At 45.5% G+C, this 19,865-nt stretch overlaps 1 protein-coding gene across 1 annotated transcript in view; it reads left to right on the forward strand.

The window, feature by feature from the left end:
* The window catches only part of LOC309621936 (uncharacterized protein), a gene marked incomplete at its 5' end in the record, with an annotated part of 133,747 nt that overhangs the window by 36,236 nt on the left and 77,646 nt on the right, over positions 1-19,865 (forward strand). The window contains 1 exon segment of the mRNA XM_082409208.1: positions 8,148-8,285. Within this exon segment, the coding sequence (XP_082265334.1) occupies positions 8,148-8,285 (138 nt within the window).

The raw sequence follows: 19,865 nt of genomic DNA on the forward strand, positions 1-19,865 counted from the left end.
AGAACACGTCACACCATGAACTAGGAGAGGGGGTAGAGCCCTTGCTGATGAAATACATCAACAAAGACAGAGTCTTAGCCTGCTTGCTCTCTGGACAGGATCTCGGACCACAAGGTCTTCAATCCTGGTATAAATGAAGGAAGTGAGGACAGTTCAACTGGCACTCTCATAACAAGAGTTCTGAAACACCTTCCGAAGAGACTATAGCAGTAGATGAGGGAAGGGAGTGCTACAGTGTGGCAGTACAGGGGGAATGATCGGCTACAGCAGTGAAAAGTGTGGTACCGATTGGTGTGCTCTCGGGGTTCTTGTACATGTAGCATAGATGACCTCTACAGTGGCCCTCCCACCTTCCCACCTGCATTAGGTGTTCTTTTTTTTGTAATTTATGTTTATGTATTTATTTACTGTTTGAACTTATTTATTCTACGTATTTATTTTTTTGGCTGCACTGGGTCTCTCATTGCTGTGCACGGGCTTTCTCTAGTTGGCGGCTAGCGGGGGCTACTCTTGGTTGCGGTGTGCGGGCTTCTCATCGCGGTGGCTTCTCTTGTTGCGGAGCATGGGCTGTAGGCACGTGGGCTTCGGTAGTTGAGGCTCACGGGCTCTAGAATGCAGGCTCCGTCGTTGTGGCACATGCGCTTAGTTGCTGCACGGCATGTGGGATCTTCGCAGACCAGGGCTCGAACCCGTGTCCCCCGCATTGCATTGGCAGGCGGATTCTTAACCACGGCGCCACCAGGGAAGCCCTAGGTGTTCTCATATAGAGTCTAAAAACAGAGGGCACTGAGCGAAGGTAGTGGTTATTAAAGGCTCAGGATCTAAATTCTACCTGCCTCTACACCCCTTCCCAGCTGTCGATTTGACCCCATTTTTGAATGCCGACCTCATTCTTCAACTTTCTCTGGCGTTTGTTATACTCACCTTGAAAACTTGTTTCTGTGATGCGTTGAGCAGACACAGGGTGGCAGACTGCAGAGGTGGAAGCTGGTGGTCGGATATTTGTGGGCTGAATCTCCTTCAGTCCCATTCCCATTTCTGGTTGCCCAGAGGCCCGACTTCCTGTGTATGACGCCGAGCCGTAGGATTGCGGGCAGGAGCCAAGTTCTCCATACAGTAAAGACCCCAGTGTGCCTTGGTTACAGTAATATACCTGGCTTCCTTCCTGGCAGGGAAGTGACAGGCGGCTCTGCCCCTGATTTGGAATCTGAGATGGTGTTCCCTGAGCAAGGCTGGCAGAAAGCGATGGATGTAGAGGGACCATGTTCTTGGCGTCTGAAGTTTTATCATCCTGGGCTGCCAGAAACATGGAGGAGGCAGCTGTGTGGCGGTCAGTGAGTGCCAGAGTAAAGTCTCCGAGTGAAGAAGAATTCTTTTCAGTGCTTGCTGTGATGTCCCACTCAAGAACACCTGGATAGGAAGCAGCTGAAGTGGAGATCTGGCTGTGGTCAGTAACTCCAGATAACATAGTCGTGCTAGAATGTTGGTAAAGGTAGGCACTACCCATGAGTGTCTGGAAAGGGGTACCAGTAGCCGATGCCGAACTGACGGCAGGGGCAGAGACTCTGGAGAAGTTGCAGACACTTCGTGTTAGGGAAGTTGCATTGCTCACCACAGGAGGAGAATGCTGCAGAGAATTTAGAGTTCCAAGTAGAGATGGATGTTGGAAATTTTCTGTAAGAACAAGAGGGTCATGAAAAACTCAGGGAGGTTGAGAAATTCTCACTACGTTTGAGGAACGGCATCATCTGAAGGTTCTTGCTATCAGGACACCTCTACTATCACTACTTCCTGAGAAACCCAAAATCAGACAGTTGATGATGGCTGTAAGGACTGAGCAGTTTTCCACTCTTCTCTATTCACTGCCTGTGCTCCCATCTTGGGCACAGACGGGCAGAAGAGCCAAGTGGTGTGGTTCAGAGATTGTTCTCTAGGCTGGAAGCAACCTTCTCCCTGCCCTGTCTTTCCCTTCAGCCTGCACTCGTATTGACTTCTATGCTATTTCCTAGACTGGAAGCATTTTAGAACTAGGAGGCCCTTAGAGAACTTCGATGTTCTCAGTCTCATTTCGTGAGTAAGGAAACTGAGGCTCAGAGAGGTCGGGTTGACTTGTTCAAGTTCTCTCATTATGTTAGTATCATTACCAGGTTTCAGAACCTAAGTATCCTGACTTCCTTGCCAGGACTCCACTCTGAGCATGATACTGCCAGAAAGCAGGAGAAATAGAACTTATAATATAGGCATTTTTTTTGTCCATTAGAAAACAGTACGGCTGTTACCATTGTCGTCTTCGGTGTCTCCCTTTGCTTGTGCAGTTCCCACGCTATTACCTAGAGGTGACGTACAGCTCAGTCCAACTGGTGAATTGAAAGAGTCATTTTTGCCCTCTTCAAGCCTGGTTTCTCATCCTACCTCAAAATGATTACCCGAAAGTGGATTTCTTAAGTGCTTTTGGAAAGGGAAGAGTTATCTGATTACTTCAGATTACTCATCTGTAAAGTGGTTATAACACCACCACCAATAATAATAGCAGTAATAATTAATAGATGAATAAGCTGATCTGTTGCGTATGATTTATATGGAGGAAGATACAATAAGTTCTAGAAAGACAAAGAAAAATCATGACAAGCATATTACGTTAACGAAAAAGAAATCCATAGATATTAATGAAAACTGGGGTATGTGGCAAGTATCGAAGCCTAATGAATTTACTAACAAATGGCATTCTGTACCATCCATGCAATATTATGAAAGTGAATTTTGCCCACTCTATTTTAGTGAATACTATTAACCAGAAGACACGATGGAGGTGATAGAGGTGAATGAATTCCTAGCCAATGCATACAGACAGAGAAGGTATGTCAGTAAAAAATGCATAACAAGCAACAGAATGCAATAAATGTGCATGTATAGGTAGCCACAACACATATAGACAAGTATTTCAATGAAAACCGGTACGAAGCAGACAGCAAAATAATAAGTGTAAAAGAGTTTCATTATTGTGCTCCTTCATATTTTTACCCAGCAAGTAAGAGGTATTAAGCCTAGGAGAAATATATATTTCAATGAATATAGCTTATATAATAAGCAGAAAGGAAGCTTAAAATGTATCAGGAAGGTTTTTGGATTTATCCTAGAACTTAGATTAGAATCATCTTCAGCATCCAAGAAGATGGCATCCCAAAACCTCAAAAAACCATCATGCCTAGAATCCAATTAAAAAAGATTTTCAAATGTAAGAAAATCCACAGGACTCCACAATATGGTTTTCGATAAATGTGGATGTTTGTTTGTTTTGTTTCTTTGGCCGCGCCGCGTGGCCCTGGCCGTGAAAGCACCGAGTCCTAAGCACTGGACCGCCAGGGAATTCCCTAAGTGGGGGGAATTAGAGATGTGGGGCTTGACTTTTTCTTCTTCTTCTTCTTCTTCTTCGGTAGCTAAGATCTACAAGCGAACGATGGCTGTTGATCAATGTGCTCTCTGTGTTAGGAAGGAAATAACTGTAAAAATGAAAAGCAGCCTTGCCTTAGAACCTACATATCACACCAAGGAAAATAGTCCTTCTGATTCAATTTAGAAGATATCACTTAAAATGTTGAATTGGTGAAATGTCTACCTAGTTTAAAAATTAGAAAGAATAAAACACTGAAAAGCAGCCCCCTAGATAACCACTGTGGTTGCTTGTTTATAGGAGGCATCATTTCTAAAACGTATTTCTAAAATGTTTATATTCAAAACTGTCAAGTGGCCAACTGTATTCAGAGAGGCAATAAAAGAAAGAAAACGGAGTATGACTTTTCTGATAAGCTGCCTTTCCTGGTGATCCCCTGTTCTGGCCTTACTTTCCTTCTTAGTCTGTTAATGTAAGGGTTTGCTACCATCAACTTGGTTTTGCCCTGCTCTGAGCAGGTTTCCCTCTGTGCTGTTGCTGCTTTAATTGAAAATCTTTGGTTCCCATCAGCATTCCATTGCAAACTCCGTTTTTCTTGAGAGCTCCTCTATGCTTTCCCTCTTCATTCTTACATTTTCTCCCATCTCTTGGTGCCTGTTGGCCTGTGCTAATGAAAACCATCCTAAACTTCCTTACGCTCGACTCTGTGCCTCCCTGTAGAGCCCAGTACTCTCCATCCTCTCTCCCTATTCTCTCTTTTCAACTAGTCGAAATCCTAGTGGAGGGAGACCATTAGAGATGAAACATCTTGGTATATATTGCTAGTTTTCTATGTCCCCTGGCTTTTCTATGTTTCTGTTGAAACACTCTTGAGAAGTGTCTGATTTCGTTTTCTACATGGGTACCCTTTAAGGCTCAATACTGGAAAAGAAGGGGATCAGAGTGATCAACCCAACGTGGTATCCTAACGTAACAGTTAAGGAAAGCAACAGGCTTTGTGAGACAGCCAGTGATTTGTCCAAAGTCACACAGATAGTAAACGTCAAAGTCAAAAGTGAAATTAGGTCTCCAGACGTGTAGTTCAATACTTTCCCTCATTATTCCATGCTATTTTGAATCTCCTACTCAATTTAGGGGCAAAAGAATCGAACGCAAAACTTTCCAAAGTTTCTTTTCTTACCTGACATGGTCAGAGAAGAGGAAGCATCCACTGCAGGTACCAGGGATGAGGAGACAACACTAGAGGATGTCCGAGTGGCTGCAGCTGAACGGCGCACGTGTCCAGTACAGAGGTCACTGGTTACTGGTCCAAACAGCTCCACGGAAACCCCAAGACTCTACCAAGTGGTAGTAGGTTTGGTAGGAGAGTGATGTCACAAAGCAGGCAGTTGAAAGGTATGAGAGAGCCAATAGGGAGGTCCGATCCCCAACAGGAAGGCGGGCTTGGGTGAAGAGAGTGTAGGAGAGCTAAAACAACACCTGAGTTTCTGAGCTCTGGGGAGGAAATCCTAGAAGACAGATTTACCTCCCCCAGGCTCTTCCATTAGGGAAATCATTGCCACATTTCTTACAGACGTTCATTAATACACTGAACTAAGAGTTACTTATATTCTACAGAGTATTCTATTTTATGTATCATATACTTAGAGCTATATAGATCTTCTTTAATTAATAATCCTTAGGAAGGAAAGAGCCATCTAGTTTGAACTATTACAGTTGTTCTGAAATCATATGTGTCTAATGAGTGAACTGATAGCAGCTTTTAAGGAGCCAAAGTAGGGATTAAGAAGCTCTCTTTGTAACTTGGTTCAAGAGTAGGGTGAAGTTTCTTGAGTGTACCTTGTGGAGAATGTTGTGGTCCAAGGCTCTTCTCTTTTAGTTTCTTCTCCTTGACTCCTACCTTCCTTGGGCTGGGCTAGGCTGGGGGCCAGGTTGGACTTGCGACTTAACGTTTCACTTCCGCTTTCTCTTTTTTTTTTCTCTTCCATTATGGGCATTGCTTCGAGGACAAGCCTTGATCTTGCATTGGACGTTACTTCCTGTCAACTTCCAGCAGCAGGAGTCTTCTTTTCAGTGCTTGATGCTTCACGAAATAGACTCTGCCCGTTGGCAGCAAATACCAGAGAGCTAGGAGACAGAGCTGGTTGCAGACCTTTCCTCTTCCAGCCTTTGGTTGCAATTGTTTGGCCCATAATTTGCTAGCTCTAGTTCCTTGGGCCACACAGGTATCCTGCCATCTCCAGCTCTTGTTATATGTGAGAGACATTCTGAACACTGTCCCTTTTTCTTTGCACAGAAGTATATACAGTGTGGCAGTTACTGTAATCTCCTCCGCCTTGCAAACAGCCACTCTAGAATCTTGGACCTCTAGGACTCTCTGTCTTGCATGCTTGGGGGCAAGGCCAAGCAAAATGAAGAGGAGAATAATTAGAGAAAGAGGAGGACGTTGGTGGAGAATTGGGAGCAGGTAAGGTGAAAGGGCACAGGAGAAAAGAGATGCATGTAGACTTTTTGGTTTCTGTGGGAAACAGGTTGACACACTTGGGCCTCATTTGGTATTAACAGAACAGAGAGTTAAAGATCTAAGTAGCTAGATAGTGTGCAGCAACTGCCATGAAGTCTGTACACTGAAGAGAAGAGTCTCACATCTAGTTTTCATTTTGTTTTATGTCATAGTACCTTATTTATAGCATTCACTGGTGTGTTTGTAGAATACAGATGTTTTCAAATGCTCTGGTTTTGTCTACATGGTTATCTCCTTGTCCTGTTTGTAAGGAATCCAACATTGTAAGACATATTGCATGTTTTTCTCTTGACGATTGTTGACCTTGAAGCGTCATGAACTAACTTGAGCTGTTGGATTCTGTGGAGAAACGTTCAAAAGGGTCTGTGAAAAAGGCACTGTGGTGAGTCGCATTATGCACCCGAGCGTAAGGAGCAAGATATCTGCCACCAGCCCAGCTTGGCCTGGATTGCCTCTGTTTTAGTTCCCCTGGTTAGTGCTTTTCTCCCTAACCACTCTTGTGACTGTGATAATGTGAGTAAGGGCGGAGTTGCTAATGATCTATGTGTGAGGTAAGCTGGTTTGAGGGAGGCAATCTATGGACCTAGTCATTTTCCTTGGTGGTAAGCTTTCAGGGGTGCAGAGATGGATCTTCCTGGGGCCTTTTCTGGTCCCAGGAAGATATCGCATAGATGGGACCTCCCAAGACACACATTGAATCTTTAGGCCTGTTTTTCCTATTATGAGGTACGAACGAGTTTCTTCACTGATGGGGATGATGCTTATCTGAGAAGAAATTGTGAAAGGTGGTGTAGTGTAGAGGTGTGGCTTAAGCTTTTAAGTTTTCCTCCAGGTTTTTCCCCTAAGCTTCCTACTTCGGACGGCCTACTTACATGATACTAGTAGGTGATGTCCGGCTAACAACTTCCTAAATATACCTGCAAGCCAGATCAGTGTCTCTTTTCTCTGTATTCCCATGGAAATCAAGAGTCCCGCCGAATTTTCCATCGAAACAGTTGATTTGTGTTGTCTCTAGGAATTCTAAAGGGCGTACCGTTGCTTCCTAACCGGTGTCATTTGGGAGATCCGCCTCTGTACGTTCAAATGATTAATTTTGAGACTTTGCTCATGTGTGCAGTAAACCCTTGAATTCCCTAAGACCTTCCTTTCCTCCATCTCCTACCCCATTAAGCCCGCTTCAGTTCATCTCCTGAATTTCTTTGGAATCTGTCAGCCAGCTCTTCCTCAACTTCCTAATACTGAACTTGCCTGTCTGTTGCGATTAGGTCCTAACTAGTGTCCATATATCTTGTTTCCTTCCAATCCACTCTTCACACAAGAAACCTTCAAAGCAAGTTGGAACGTTGCTCATAAACATCGCTCACAAGCATTGTTTTGAGAATAGAAAACACACTGTTGGCCTTTAAGACTCTGCGTGGTCTAGAATCCTCTCTGCTTCTCTAGTCCCATCTTGTGCCACTTTTGCCCTCACTTTCTATGCTTCAGATACACTGAATTAACCTTAGTTCTCACTCATCTGACAGAAGTCAGTTCAGATACTATTTTTCACTGTGATTCCTAGCATTAAGGAATTTGATTATCAGGTTTTGTATGAGGACTATTTCATCAGGGGTACAGAAGTTCTGGCCATCTCTGGTTTTGGATATCCCTTATTTGTTGAGACCTTTGCGTTGTTTGGTTGCCTTTTGTCTGTTTTCCAGATGGGAAAACAGGAACAAGGGAAGTATAGGTTATTACTAGGTGGGGTTGAGCAAGTGGAGCAGCAAACTGCAAAGCAGAAAGAAGAGGGACGTACTATAGAGGGATATGACTTCCATTCTCAAGGCGCCTGCATCCTGTGCAGGGAGACAGCCTAACATAAAATGTGCCTAACAACAAATATATTGACTTCTTACTAAAAATCTCCAGTTCATAGAACCGAGGGGTTTGTACCTTCTCCTTTAAAAGTGATAGTCCTGGGACTTCCCCGGTGGTCCCGTGGTGAAGACTCTGCGCTTCCAATGCAGCAGGCGTGGGTTCAATCCCTGGTTGGGGAGCTAAGATCCCACATGCTGCGCAGCCAAAGAAATTTTTTTCGAACGTTATACTCCTGTATTATTGGCTTTAGTGGTTTAGATTTTGTTTTACTGTTAGGAAGATTTCAGTTTATTTACCGGGAACAAACAACACATAATGTAAAAATAGTTTCCCAGAAACGATTTCCATCATTCTCTTCTTCCCTTTCTCCCGCAGACTGGTGTTTCACCTTGACAAGTTCTCTGTCATTCCATAGGAAAGCTGTCTGGCTTGGAGGTTGCAATCCCAGGGAATTTTTCATCAGCGGGGAAGTCTCCATCACTACAGAGGAATCAAGGGAGAAGTCAGTCCCTGGTAAGTGAGATGCTCCCCCTAAACACCAACACAGCAGTCGTGTACCTTTCAAGGGGTTCAGGGGCAAGATGGGCAAGGCATTTCTACTAACTCTTCTTAAGGATCACGGACAGTGCCCTATGCTACGAGGTAAGCGGTGACTGTTGTAGTTCTTACTGGTGATCCTTTCCTGTCACTGATTCTCGGCTTTCTTTGTATTTCATAGGACTGTTGTAAGTCCAATACAAAATGAGTCTTATTTTTAAAAACCTGAAATGTTTTACAGAGCCTAGCATTCTCATATAGGGTCCTTTCCATTCTCCCCACTTTCCCGAGAGGCCAAGAACACGTCACACCATGAACTAGGAGAGGGGGTAGAGCCCTTGCTGATGAAATACATCAACAAAGACAGAGTCTTAGCCTGCTTGCTCTCTGGACAGGATCTCGGACCACAAGGTCTTCAATCCTGGTATAAATGAAGGAAGTGAGGACAGTTCAACTGGCACTCTGATAACAAGAGTTCGGAAACACCTTCCAAAGAGACTATAGCAGTAGATGAGGGAAGGGAGTGCTACAGTGTGGCAGTACAGGGGGAATGATCGGCTACAGCAGTGAAAAGTGTGGTACCGATTGGTGTGCTCTCGGGGTTCTTGTACATGTAGCATAGATGACCTCTACGGTGGCCCTCGCACCTTCCCACCTGCATTAGGTGTTCTTTTTTTTTGTAATTTATGTTTATGTATTTATTTACTGTTTGAACTTATTTATTCTACGTATTTATTTTTTTGGCCGCACTGGGTCTCTCATTGCTGTGCACGGGCTTTCTCTAGTTGGCGGCTAGCGGGGGCTACTCTCGGTTGCGGTGTGCGGGCATCTCATCGCGGTGGCTTCTCTTGTTGCGGAGCATGGGCTGTAGGCACGTGGGCTTCGGTAGTTGAGGCTCACGGGCTCTAGAATGCAGGCTCCGTCGTTGTGGCACATGCGCTTAGTTGCTGCACGGCATGTGGGATCTTCGCAGACCAGGGCTCGAACCCGTGTCCCCTGCATTGGCAGGCGCCACCAGGGAAGCCCTAGGTGTTCTCATATAGAGTCTAAAAACAGAGAGCACTGAGAGAAGGTAGTGGTTATTAAAGGCTCAGGATCTAAATTCTACCTGTCTCTACACCCCTTCCCAGCTGTCGATTTGACCCCATTTTTGAATGCTGACCTCATTGTTCAACTTTTCTCTGCCGTCTGTATACTCACCTTGAAAACTTGTTTCTGTGATGCGTTGAGCAGACACAGGGTGGCAGACTGCAGAGGTGGAAGCTGGTGGTCGGATATTTGTGGGCTGAATCTCCTTCAGTCCCATTCCCATTTCTGGTTGCCCAGAGGCCCTACTTCCTGTGTGTGACGCCGAGCCGTAGGATTGCGGGCAGGAGCCAAGTTCTCCATACAGTAAAGACCCCAGTGTGCCTTGGTTATAGTAATATACCTGGCTTCCTTCCTGGCAGGGAAGTGACAGGCGGCTATGCCCCTGCTTTGTTCGTGGGCCTCCTGATCCAGCAGTTCCCTTGGCTCTGCCCCTGTCGTCAGCTGCCCCTAGGATAACTCTGAGCCCTAGCCACTTCTCTGGTAGATTTCCCTATTCCCCCACTACAGTCACACCTGAATAAGGCAACTCAGACCTTTCAGAGATGTGTCCTGAACCTCTTGTTTTCTGAAATACCTATCTGGTGGTTGTGAGACTTAAGGCCAGCGTCCCCGAGAGACTTTTTCTATTTCTCCTAGTAAACCTAGACTCATCTTCTGTCACCTTCAACTCTACTCCAATTGTGTTCTTTCAACCCAGACCTCTGACCCTGCTTTTTACTTCTGCCATTTCATCCTCGCTCCTGCTTCCTTTCCTAAATCCATACGTCTCTTTTGGCCTTCCTAGCCCTGGGCCAAGTTCCTTCCTCTTTGCTCAGTTTTTACCCCTTTCCTTCATTCTCCCATCCAACTTTCAGTCCTTCCTTTCTCACGCCCCAGTTAGCAGCATCTGAAAATTCGAAAGGTTTGTTACTCGTCTATTAATTGTATTCCATTTACTTATTCAGTTCTATACCTGTCTTACCTGTGTATGGAAGAACAGCTGGTAGCCAAGGTGGCACCAAGAATCCTAGCAGCTCTCACTTGACGTATCCGTAGTAGTCGGCAATTTCCATTTCGTTTTCCCTCTCGGTGAAAAATTGCAGCTTGCCCGAAGAGGTGTATCTGGCAGCATTCTCCCGTTGTTGTTGAGCCCGCCTCTTCATGGCCTCTCGCTCTGGCCTCTGCTCTTGTTCGATGGGCTTTGACATGACTGGCTCAGGCACGTTGGGTTCCCTCCATGGAACTCGTTGCTTGCTGAAGTCTTGGAGTAGAAATTGGGTTTGGAGCTTGGGTGGGGACTGGCGCTTATTCACAGCAGGGGGAACAGGCTCCCGCTGGAGAGGAGCGCCAGATGAAGTTTTGGAGGGTGCAGGCCTAGGAGCAGCAGACTGAGGGACACGAGGCTGGGTATGGTTGGTCCAAGCCGGTTGGGTTGGGTTGGTCACAGTTGGCTGAGCTGGTTTGGCGGGGCCTGGCAAAGAGGCAGGAGCTGGCTGGGATGAATTGACTGCAGCAGGTTGAGCTGAGTCAGTAGAACCAGGCTGGGCACGGTAAGCCCCAGCAGGCCGATGTGAGGCCAGAGACTGTGGCCTCCGAGGAGCGGGTCGAGCTTGAGGCTTGTCCCAGGCAGAAAAAGGCAGAGGTATCAACTTGACCTTCCCAGGAGGAGGCCGCTCATACTGGGCTGGAGACGGACACTCTGTTTCAGCACTGCTGTCTGGTTTCTGGGCTTGGACTTGCGTTTTCTCAGGACCCTTCCCCTCACGTGGGGTATGCCGCCATGGCTGGATAGCTGGGGGTGGCTGGGGGTCTTTGGGGTTGCTTGACTTTCCCAAGAGCCGACAGGAAGAGAGCCCAGTTTTCGTCTCATTCTTCTTCCCCAGCGCATGAAGAACCTTCACAGACTCCAGCATGCGCACGCCAAGGGAGGTTCGAGGCTTTTGAAAGCTCTGTTGGAGAAGCTCAGTTTGGTGTTCCTTTCGCTTCGTGTGGGGGATTGCTGGCTTCTCTTCTGCCTTGACTTTGTTCCCTGACTGCTTGTTCTCCTCAGCCTTGTTTCTCCCTCTGGTCCTTTTGGTCTTTTCCTGCCCGTGGCTCTTAGTTTTGCTGATCTTTCTGGATGCAGCTTTCTGAGGTTTGCCTTGAGAGTGCTTGGCCGTGTTCACAGGAGCCCTGTCACTGACTGCAGCGTGGCATATAACCACTTCTCCCCCTAACAGGCACTCTGGATTCTTTGGCTGGATTTTGGCCTTGGGAGCGCCACTGATAGGCTCAGAGGCTTTCTGTTTGTTCTTCCTGGGTTGATCAGAGGGAACCTTTATGACACTTGGCTTTTCCTGCACCTGATTCACCTTAATGGCTCTGGTGTCTTTAGCTTTGATCACGTTGGGACCTTGGGATTGATCAAGATCTTTCAAAGGATTAAAGAGCTGGGGAAGGTGAATATCCTCCGCCAGTGTAGTAATGTCTGCAAGACCACTGCTAGGTTCAATCCCATTTTCAAGTGTCCCTAGGTCCTGACGACTCCGGCTGTTCTCTCCCAGATCAGCATTTTCAGAACCAGGCTGCTCCTCTTGGCTGAGGGGATCGGTGCAGGCCAGCGGCTGGTGACTATCAGGGATTCCTAAAGGGAGTAGTGGAGGATCTTGGTTCTCTGTTGGGATCTGGTAGGCATCCAGAGGCTTTGAAAGCTTGGTTTTGATATCATCCACGTGCTTACTCTCTATTTGTCCCTGGCTTGGAGCTGGAGGCAGGGCCAGGAGACGCCTGGCACTCTGGACTGGAGCTGTCACTGAAATGTCCCCAAGTTCAGATGGTGGGTTACTCTCAAGTATGTGGCTGTTTCTGCTACTGCAGGACTTGGGGAGTTCTTGACTTTGTGTCACACAAAACGTCTGGCTTGGAGGTTGCAATCCCAGGGAATTTTTCATCACCAGGGGGGAGGTCTCCATCCCTACAAAGGGATCAAGGGAGAAGTCAGTCCCTGGTAAGTGAGATGCTCCCCCTAAACACCAACACAGCAGTCATGTACCTTTCAAGGGGTTCAGGGGCAAGATGGGCAAGGCATTTCTACTAACTCTTCTTAAGGATCACGGACAGTGCCGTATGCTACGAGGTAAGCGGTGACTGTTGTAATTCTTACTGGTGAGCCTTTCCTGTCACTGATTCTCGGCTCGCTTTGTATTTCATAGGACTGTTATAAGTCCAATACAAAATGAGTCTTATTTTTAAAAACCTGAAATGTTTTACAAAGCCTAGCATTCTCATATAGGGTCCTTTCCATTCTCCCCACTTTCCCGAGAGGCCAAGAACACGTCACACCATGAACTAGGAGAGGGGGTAGAGCCCTTGCTGATGAAATACATCAACAAAGACAGAGTCTTAGCCTGCTTGCTCTCTGGACAGGATCTCGGACCACAAGGTCTTCAATCCTGGTATAAATGAAGGAAGTGAGGACAGTTCAACTGGCACTCTCATAACAAGAGTTCTGAAACACCTTCCGAAGAGACTATAGCAGTAGATGAGGGAAGGGAGTGCTACAGTGTGGCAGTACAGGGGGAACGATCGGCTACAGCAGTGAAAAGTGTGGTACCGATTGGTGTGCTCTCGGGGTTCTTGTACATGTAGCATAGATGACCTCTACAGTGGCCCTCCCACCTTCCCACCTGCATTAGGTGTTCTTTTTTTTGTAATTTATGTTTATGTATTTATTTACTGTTTGAACTTATTTATTCTACGTATTTATTTTTTTGGCTGCACTGGGTCTCTCATTGCTGTGCACGGGCTTTCTCTAGTTGGCGGCTAGCGGGGGCTACTCTTGGTTGCGGTGTGCGGGCTTCTCATCGCGGTGGCTTCTCTTGTTGCGGAGCATGGGCTGTAGGCACGTGGGCTTCGGTAGTTGAGGCTCACGGGCTCTAGAATGCAGGCTCCGTCGTTGTGGCACATGCGCTTAGTTGCTGCACGGCATGTGGGATCTTCGCAGACCAGGGCTCGAACCCGTGTCCCCCGCATTGCATTGGCAGGCGGATTCTTAACCACGGCGCCACCAGGGAAGCCCTAGGTGTTCTCATATAGAGTCTAAAAACAGAGGGCACTGAGCGAAGGTAGTGGTTATTAAAGGCTCAGGATCTAAATTCTACCTGCCTCTACACCCCTTCCCAGCTGTCGATTTGACCCCATTTTTGAATGCCGACCTCATTCTTCAACTTTCTCTGGCGTTTGTTATACTCACCTTGAAAACTTGTTTCTGTGATGCGTTGAGCAGACACAGGGTGGCAGACTGCAGAGGTGGAAGCTGGTGGTCGGATATTTGTGGGCTGAATCTCCTTCAGTCCCATTCCCATTTCTGGTTGCCCAGAGGCCCGACTTCCTGTGTATGACGCCGAGCCGTAGGATTGCGGGCAGGAGCCAAGTTCTCCATACAGTAAAGACCCCAGTGTGCCTTGGTTACAGTAATATACCTGGCTTCCTTCCTGGCAGGGAAGTGACAGGCGGCTCTGCCCCTGATTTGGAATCTGAGATGGTGTTCCCTGAGCAAGGCTGGCAGAAAGCGATGGATGTAGAGGGACCATGTTCTTGGCGTCTGAAGTTTTATCATCCTGGGCTGCCAGAAACATGGAGGAGGCAGCTGTGTGGCGGTCAGTGAGTGCCAGAGTAAAGTCTCCGAGTGAAGAAGAATTCTTTTCAGTGCTTGCTGTGATGTCCCACTCAAGAACACCTGGATAGGAAGCAGCTGAAGTGGAGATCTGGCTGTGGTCAGTAACTCCAGATAACATAGTCGTGCTAGAATGTTGGTAAAGGTAGGCACTACCCATGAGTGTCTGGAAAGGGGTACCAGTAGCCGATGCCGAACTGACGGCAGGGGCAGAGACTCTGGAGAAGTTGCAGACACTTCGTGTTAGGGAAGTTGCATTGCTCACCACAGGAGGAGAATGCTGCAGAGAATTTAGAGTTCCAAGTAGAGATGGATGTTGGAAATTTTCTGTAAGAACAAGAGGGTCATGAAAAACTCAGGGAGGTTGAGAAATTCTCACTACGTTTGAGGAACGGCATCATCTGAAGGTTCTTGCTATCAGGACACCTCTACTATCACTACTTCCTGAGAAACCCAAAATCAGACAGTTAATGATGGCTGTAAGGACTGAGCAGTTTTCCACTCTTCTCTATTCACTGCCTGTGCTCCCATCTTGGGCACAGACGGGCAGAAGAGCCAAGTGGTGTGGTTCAGAGATTGTTCTCTAGGCTGGAAGCAACCTTCTCCCTGCCCTGTCTTTCCCTTCAGCCTGCACTCGTATTGACTTCTATGCTATTTCCTAGACTGGAAGCATTTTAGAACTAGGAGGCCCTTAGAGAACTTCGATGTTCTCAGTCTCATTTCGTGAGTAAGGAAACTGAGGCTCAGAGAGGTCGGGTTGACTTGTTCAAGTTCTCTCATTATGTTAGTATCATTACCAGGTTTCAGAACCTAAGTATCCTGACTTCCTTGCCAGGACTCCACTCTGAGCATGATACTGCCAGAAAGCAGGAGAAATAGAACTTATAATATAGGCATTTTTTTTGTCCATTAGAAAACAGTACGGCTGTTACCATTGTCGTCTTCGGTGTCTCCCTTTGCTTGTGCAGTTCCCACGCTATTACCTAGAGGTGACGTACAGCTCAGTCCAACTGGTGAATTGAAAGAGTCATTTTTGCCCTCTTCAAGCCTGGTTTCTCATCCTACCTCAAAATGATTACCCGAAAGTGGATTTCTTAAGTGCTTTTGGAAAGGGAAGAGTTATCTGATTACTTCAGATTACTCATCTGTAAAGTGGTTATAACACCACCACCAATAATAATAGCAGTAATAATTAATAGATGAATAAGCTGATCTGTTGCGTATGATTTATATGGAGGAAGATACAATAAGTTCTAGAAAGACAAAGAAAAATCATGACAAGCATATTACGTTAACGAAAAAGAAATCCATAGATATTAATGAAAACTGGGGTATGTGGCAAGTATCGAAGCCTAATGAATTTACTAACAAATGGCATTCTGTACCATCCATGCAATATTATGAAAGTGAATTTTGCCCACTCTATTTTAGTGAATACTATTAACCAGAAGACACGATGGAGGTGATAGAGGTGAATGAATTCCTAGCCAATGCATACAGACAGAGAAGGTATGTCAGTAAAAAATGCATAACAAGCAACAGAATGCAATAAATGTGCATGTATAGGTAGCCACAACACATATAGACAAGTATTTCAATGAAAACCGGTACGAAGCAGACAGCAAAATAATAAGTGTAAAAGAGTTTCATTATTGTGCTCCTTCATATTTTTACCCAGCAAGTAAGAGGTATTAAGCCTAGGAGAAATATATATTTCAATGAATATAGCTTATATAATAAGCAGAAAGGAAGCTTAAAATGTATCAGGAAGGTTTTTGGATTTATCCTAGAACTTAGATTAGAATCATCTTCAGCATCCAAGAAGATGGCATCCCAAAACCTCAAAAAACCATCATGCCTAGAATCCAATTAAAAAAGATTTTCAAATGTAAGAAAATCCACAGGACTCCACAATATGGTTTTCGATAAACGTGGATGTTTGTTTGTTTTGTTTCTTTGGCCGCGCCGCGTGGCCCTGGCCGTGAAAGCACCGAGTCCTAAGCACTGGACCGCCAGGGAATTCCCTAAGTGGGGGGAATTAGAGATGTGGGGCTTGACTTTTTCTTCTTCTTCTTCTTCTTCTTCGGTAGCTAAGCTCTACAAGCGAACGATGGCTGTTGATCAATGTGCTCTCTGTGTTAGGAAGGAAATAACTGTAAAAATGAAAAGCAGCCTTGCCTTAGAACCTACATATCACACCAAGGAAAATAGTCCTTCTGATTCAATTTAGAAGATATCACTTAAAATGTTGAATTGGTGAAATGTCTACCTAGTTTAAAAATTAGAAAGAATAAAACACTGAAAAGCAGCCCCCTAGATAACCACTGTGGTTGCTTGTTTATAGGAGGCATCATTTCTAAAACGTATTTCTAAAATGTTTATATTCAAAACTGTCAAGTGGCCAACTGTATTCAGAGAGGCAATAAAAGAAAGAAAACGGAGTATGACTTTTCTGATAAGCTGCCTTTCCTGGTGATCCCCTGTTCTGGCCTTACTTTCCTTCTTAGTCTGTTAATGTAAGGGTTTGCTACCATCAACTTGGTTTTGCCCTGCTCTGAGCAGGTTTCCCTCTGTGCTGTTGCTGCTTTAATTGAAAATCTTTGGTTCCCATCAGCATTCCATTGCAAACTCCGTTTTTCTTGAGAGCTCCTCTATGCTTTCCCTCTTCATTCTTACATTTTCTCCCATCTCTTGGTGCCTGTTGGCCTGTGCTAATGAAAACCATCCTAAACTTCCTTACGCTCGACTCTGTGCCTCCCTGTAGAGCCCAGTACTCTCCATCCTCTCTCCCTATTCTCTCTTTTCAACTAGTCGAAATCCTAGTGGAGGGAGACCATTAGAGATGAAACATCTTGGTATATATTGCTAGTTTTCTATGTCCCCTGGCTTTTCTATGTTTCTGTTGAAACACTCTTGAGAAGTGTCTGATTTCGTTTTCTACATGGGTACCCTTTAAGGCTCAATACTGGAAAAGAAGGGGATCAGAGTGATCAACCCAACGTGGTATCCTAACGTAACAGTTAAGGAAAGCAACAGGCTTTGTGAGACAGCCAGTGATTTGTCCAAAGTCACACAGATAGTAAACGTCAAAGTCAAAAGTGAAATTAGGTCTCCAGACGTGTAGTTCAATACTTTCCCTCATTATTCCATGCTATTTTGAATCTCCTACTCAATTTAGGGGCAAAAGAATCGAACGCAAAACTTTCCAAAGTTTCTTTTCTTACCTGACATGGTCAGAGAAGAGGAAGCATCCACTGCAGGTACCAGGGATGAGGAGACAACACTAGAGGATGTCCGAGTGGCTGCAGCTGAACGGCGCACGTGTCCAGTACAGAGGTCACTGGTTACTGGTCCAAACAGCTCCACGGAAACCCCAAGACTCTACCAAGTGGTAGTAGGTTTGGTAGGAGAGTGATGTCACAAAGCAGGCAGTTGAAAGGTATGAGAGAGCCAATAGGGAGGTCCGATCCCCAACAGGAAGGCGGGCTTGGGTGAAGAGAGTGTAGGAGAGCTAAAACAACACCTGAGTTTCTGAGCTCTGGGGAGGAAATCCTAGAAGACAGATTTACCTCCCCCAGGCTCTTCCATTAGGGAAATCATTGCCACATTTCTTACAGACGTTCATTAATACACTGAACTAAGAGTTACTTATATTCTACAGAGTATTCTATTTTATGTATCATATACTTAGAGCTATATAGATCTTCTTTAATTAATAATCCTTAGGAAGGAAAGAGCCATCTAGTTTGAACTATTACAGTTGTTCTGAAATCATATGTGTCTAATGAGTGAACTGATAGCAGCTTTTAAGGAGCCAAAGTAGGGATTAAGAAGCTCTCTTTGTAACTTGGTTCAAGAGTAGGGTGAAGTTTCTTGAGTGTACCTTGTGGAGAATGTTGTGGTCCAAGGCTCTTCTCTTTTAGTTTCTTCTCCTTGACTCCTACCTTCCTTGGGCTGGGCTAGGCTGGGGGCCAGGTTGGACTTGCGACTTAACATTTCACTTCCGCTTTCTCTTTTTTTTTTCTCTTCCATTATGGGCATTGCTTCGAGGACAAGCCTTGATCTTGCATTGGACGTTACTTCCTGTCAACTTCCAGCAGCAGGAGTCTTCTTTTCAGTGCTTGATGCTTCACGAAATAGACTCTGCCCGTTGGCAGCAAATACCAGAGAGCTAGGAGACAGAGCTGGTTGCAGACCTTTCCTCTTCCAGCCTTTGGTTGCAATTGTTTGGCCCATAATTTGCTAGCTCTAGTTCCTTGGGCCACACAGGTATCCTGCCATCTCCAGCTCTTGTTATATGTGAGAGACATTCTGAACACTGTCCCTTTTTCTTTGCACAGAAGTATATACAGTGTGGCAGTTACTGTAATCTCCTCCGCCTTGCAAACAGCCACTCTAGAATCTTGGACCTCTAGGACTCTCTGTCTTGCATGCTTGGGGGCAAGGCCAAGCAAAATGAAGAGGAGAATAATTAGAGAAAGAGGAGGACGTTGGTGGAGAATTGGGAGCAGGTAAGGTGAAAGGGCACAGGAGAAAAGAGATGCATGTAGACTTTTTGGTTTCTGTGGGAAACAGGTTGACACACTTGGGCCTCATTTGGTATTAACAGAACAGAGAGTTAAAGATCTAAGTAGCTAGATAGTGTGCAGCAACTGCCATGAAGTCTGTACACTGAAGAGAAGAGTCTCACATCTAGTTTTCATTTTGTTTTATGTCATAGTACCTTATTTATAGCATTCACTGGTGTGTTTGTAGAATACAGATGTTTTCAAATGCTCTGGTTTTGTCTACATGGTTATCTCCTTGTCCTGTTTGTAAGGAATCCAACATTGTAAGACATATTGCATGTTTTTCTCTTGACGATTGTTGACCTTGAAGCGTCATGAACTAACTTGAGCTGTTGGATTCTGTGGAGAAACGTTCAAAAGGGTCTGTGAAAAAGGCACTGTGGTGAGTCGCATTATGCACCCGAGCGTAAGGAGCAAGATATCTGCCACCAGCCCAGCTTGGCCTGGATTGCCTCTGTTTTAGTTCCCCTGGTTAGTGCTTTTCTCCCTAACCACTCTTGTGACTGTGATAATGTGAGTAAGGGCGGAGTTGCTAATGATCTATGTGTGTGAGGTAAGCTGGTTTGAGGGAGGCAATCTATGGACCTAGTCATTTTCCTTGGTGGTAAGCTTTCAGGGGTGCAGAGATGGATCTTCCTGGGGCCTTTTCTGGTCCCAGGAAGATATCGCATAGATGGGACCTCCCAAGACACACATTGAATCTTTAGGCCTGTTTTTCCTATTATGAGGTACGAACGAGTTTCTTCACTGATGGGGATGATGCTTATCTGAGAAGAAATTGTGAAAGGTGGTGTAGTGTAGAGGTGTGGCTTAAGCTTTTAAGTTTTCCTCCAGGTTTTTCCCCTAAGCTTCCTACTTCGGACGGCCTACTTACATGATACTAGTAGGTGATGTCCGGCTAACAACTTCCTAAATATACCTGCAAGCCAGATCAGTGTCTCTTTTCTCTGTATTCCCATGGAAATCAAGAGTCCCGCCGAATTTTCCATCGAAACAGTTGATTTGTGTTGTCTCTAGGAATTCTAAAGGGCGTACCGTTGCTTCCTAACCGGTGTCATTTGGGAGATCCGCCTCTGTACGTTCAAATGATTAATTTTGAGACTTTGCTCATGTGTGCAGTAAACCCTTGAATTCCCTAAGACCTTCCTTTCCTCCATCTCCTACCCCATTAAGCCCGCTTCAGTTCATCTCCTGAATTTCTTTGGAATCTGTCAGCCAGCTCTTCCTCAACTTCCTAATACTGAACTTGCCTGTCTGTTGCGATTA

This window comes from Balaenoptera borealis, assembly GCF_965194805.1.
Source record: "Balaenoptera borealis genome assembly, contig: HAP1_SCAFFOLD_1226, whole genome shotgun sequence".
Lineage (NCBI taxonomy): Eukaryota > Metazoa > Chordata > Mammalia > Artiodactyla > Balaenopteridae > Balaenoptera > Balaenoptera borealis.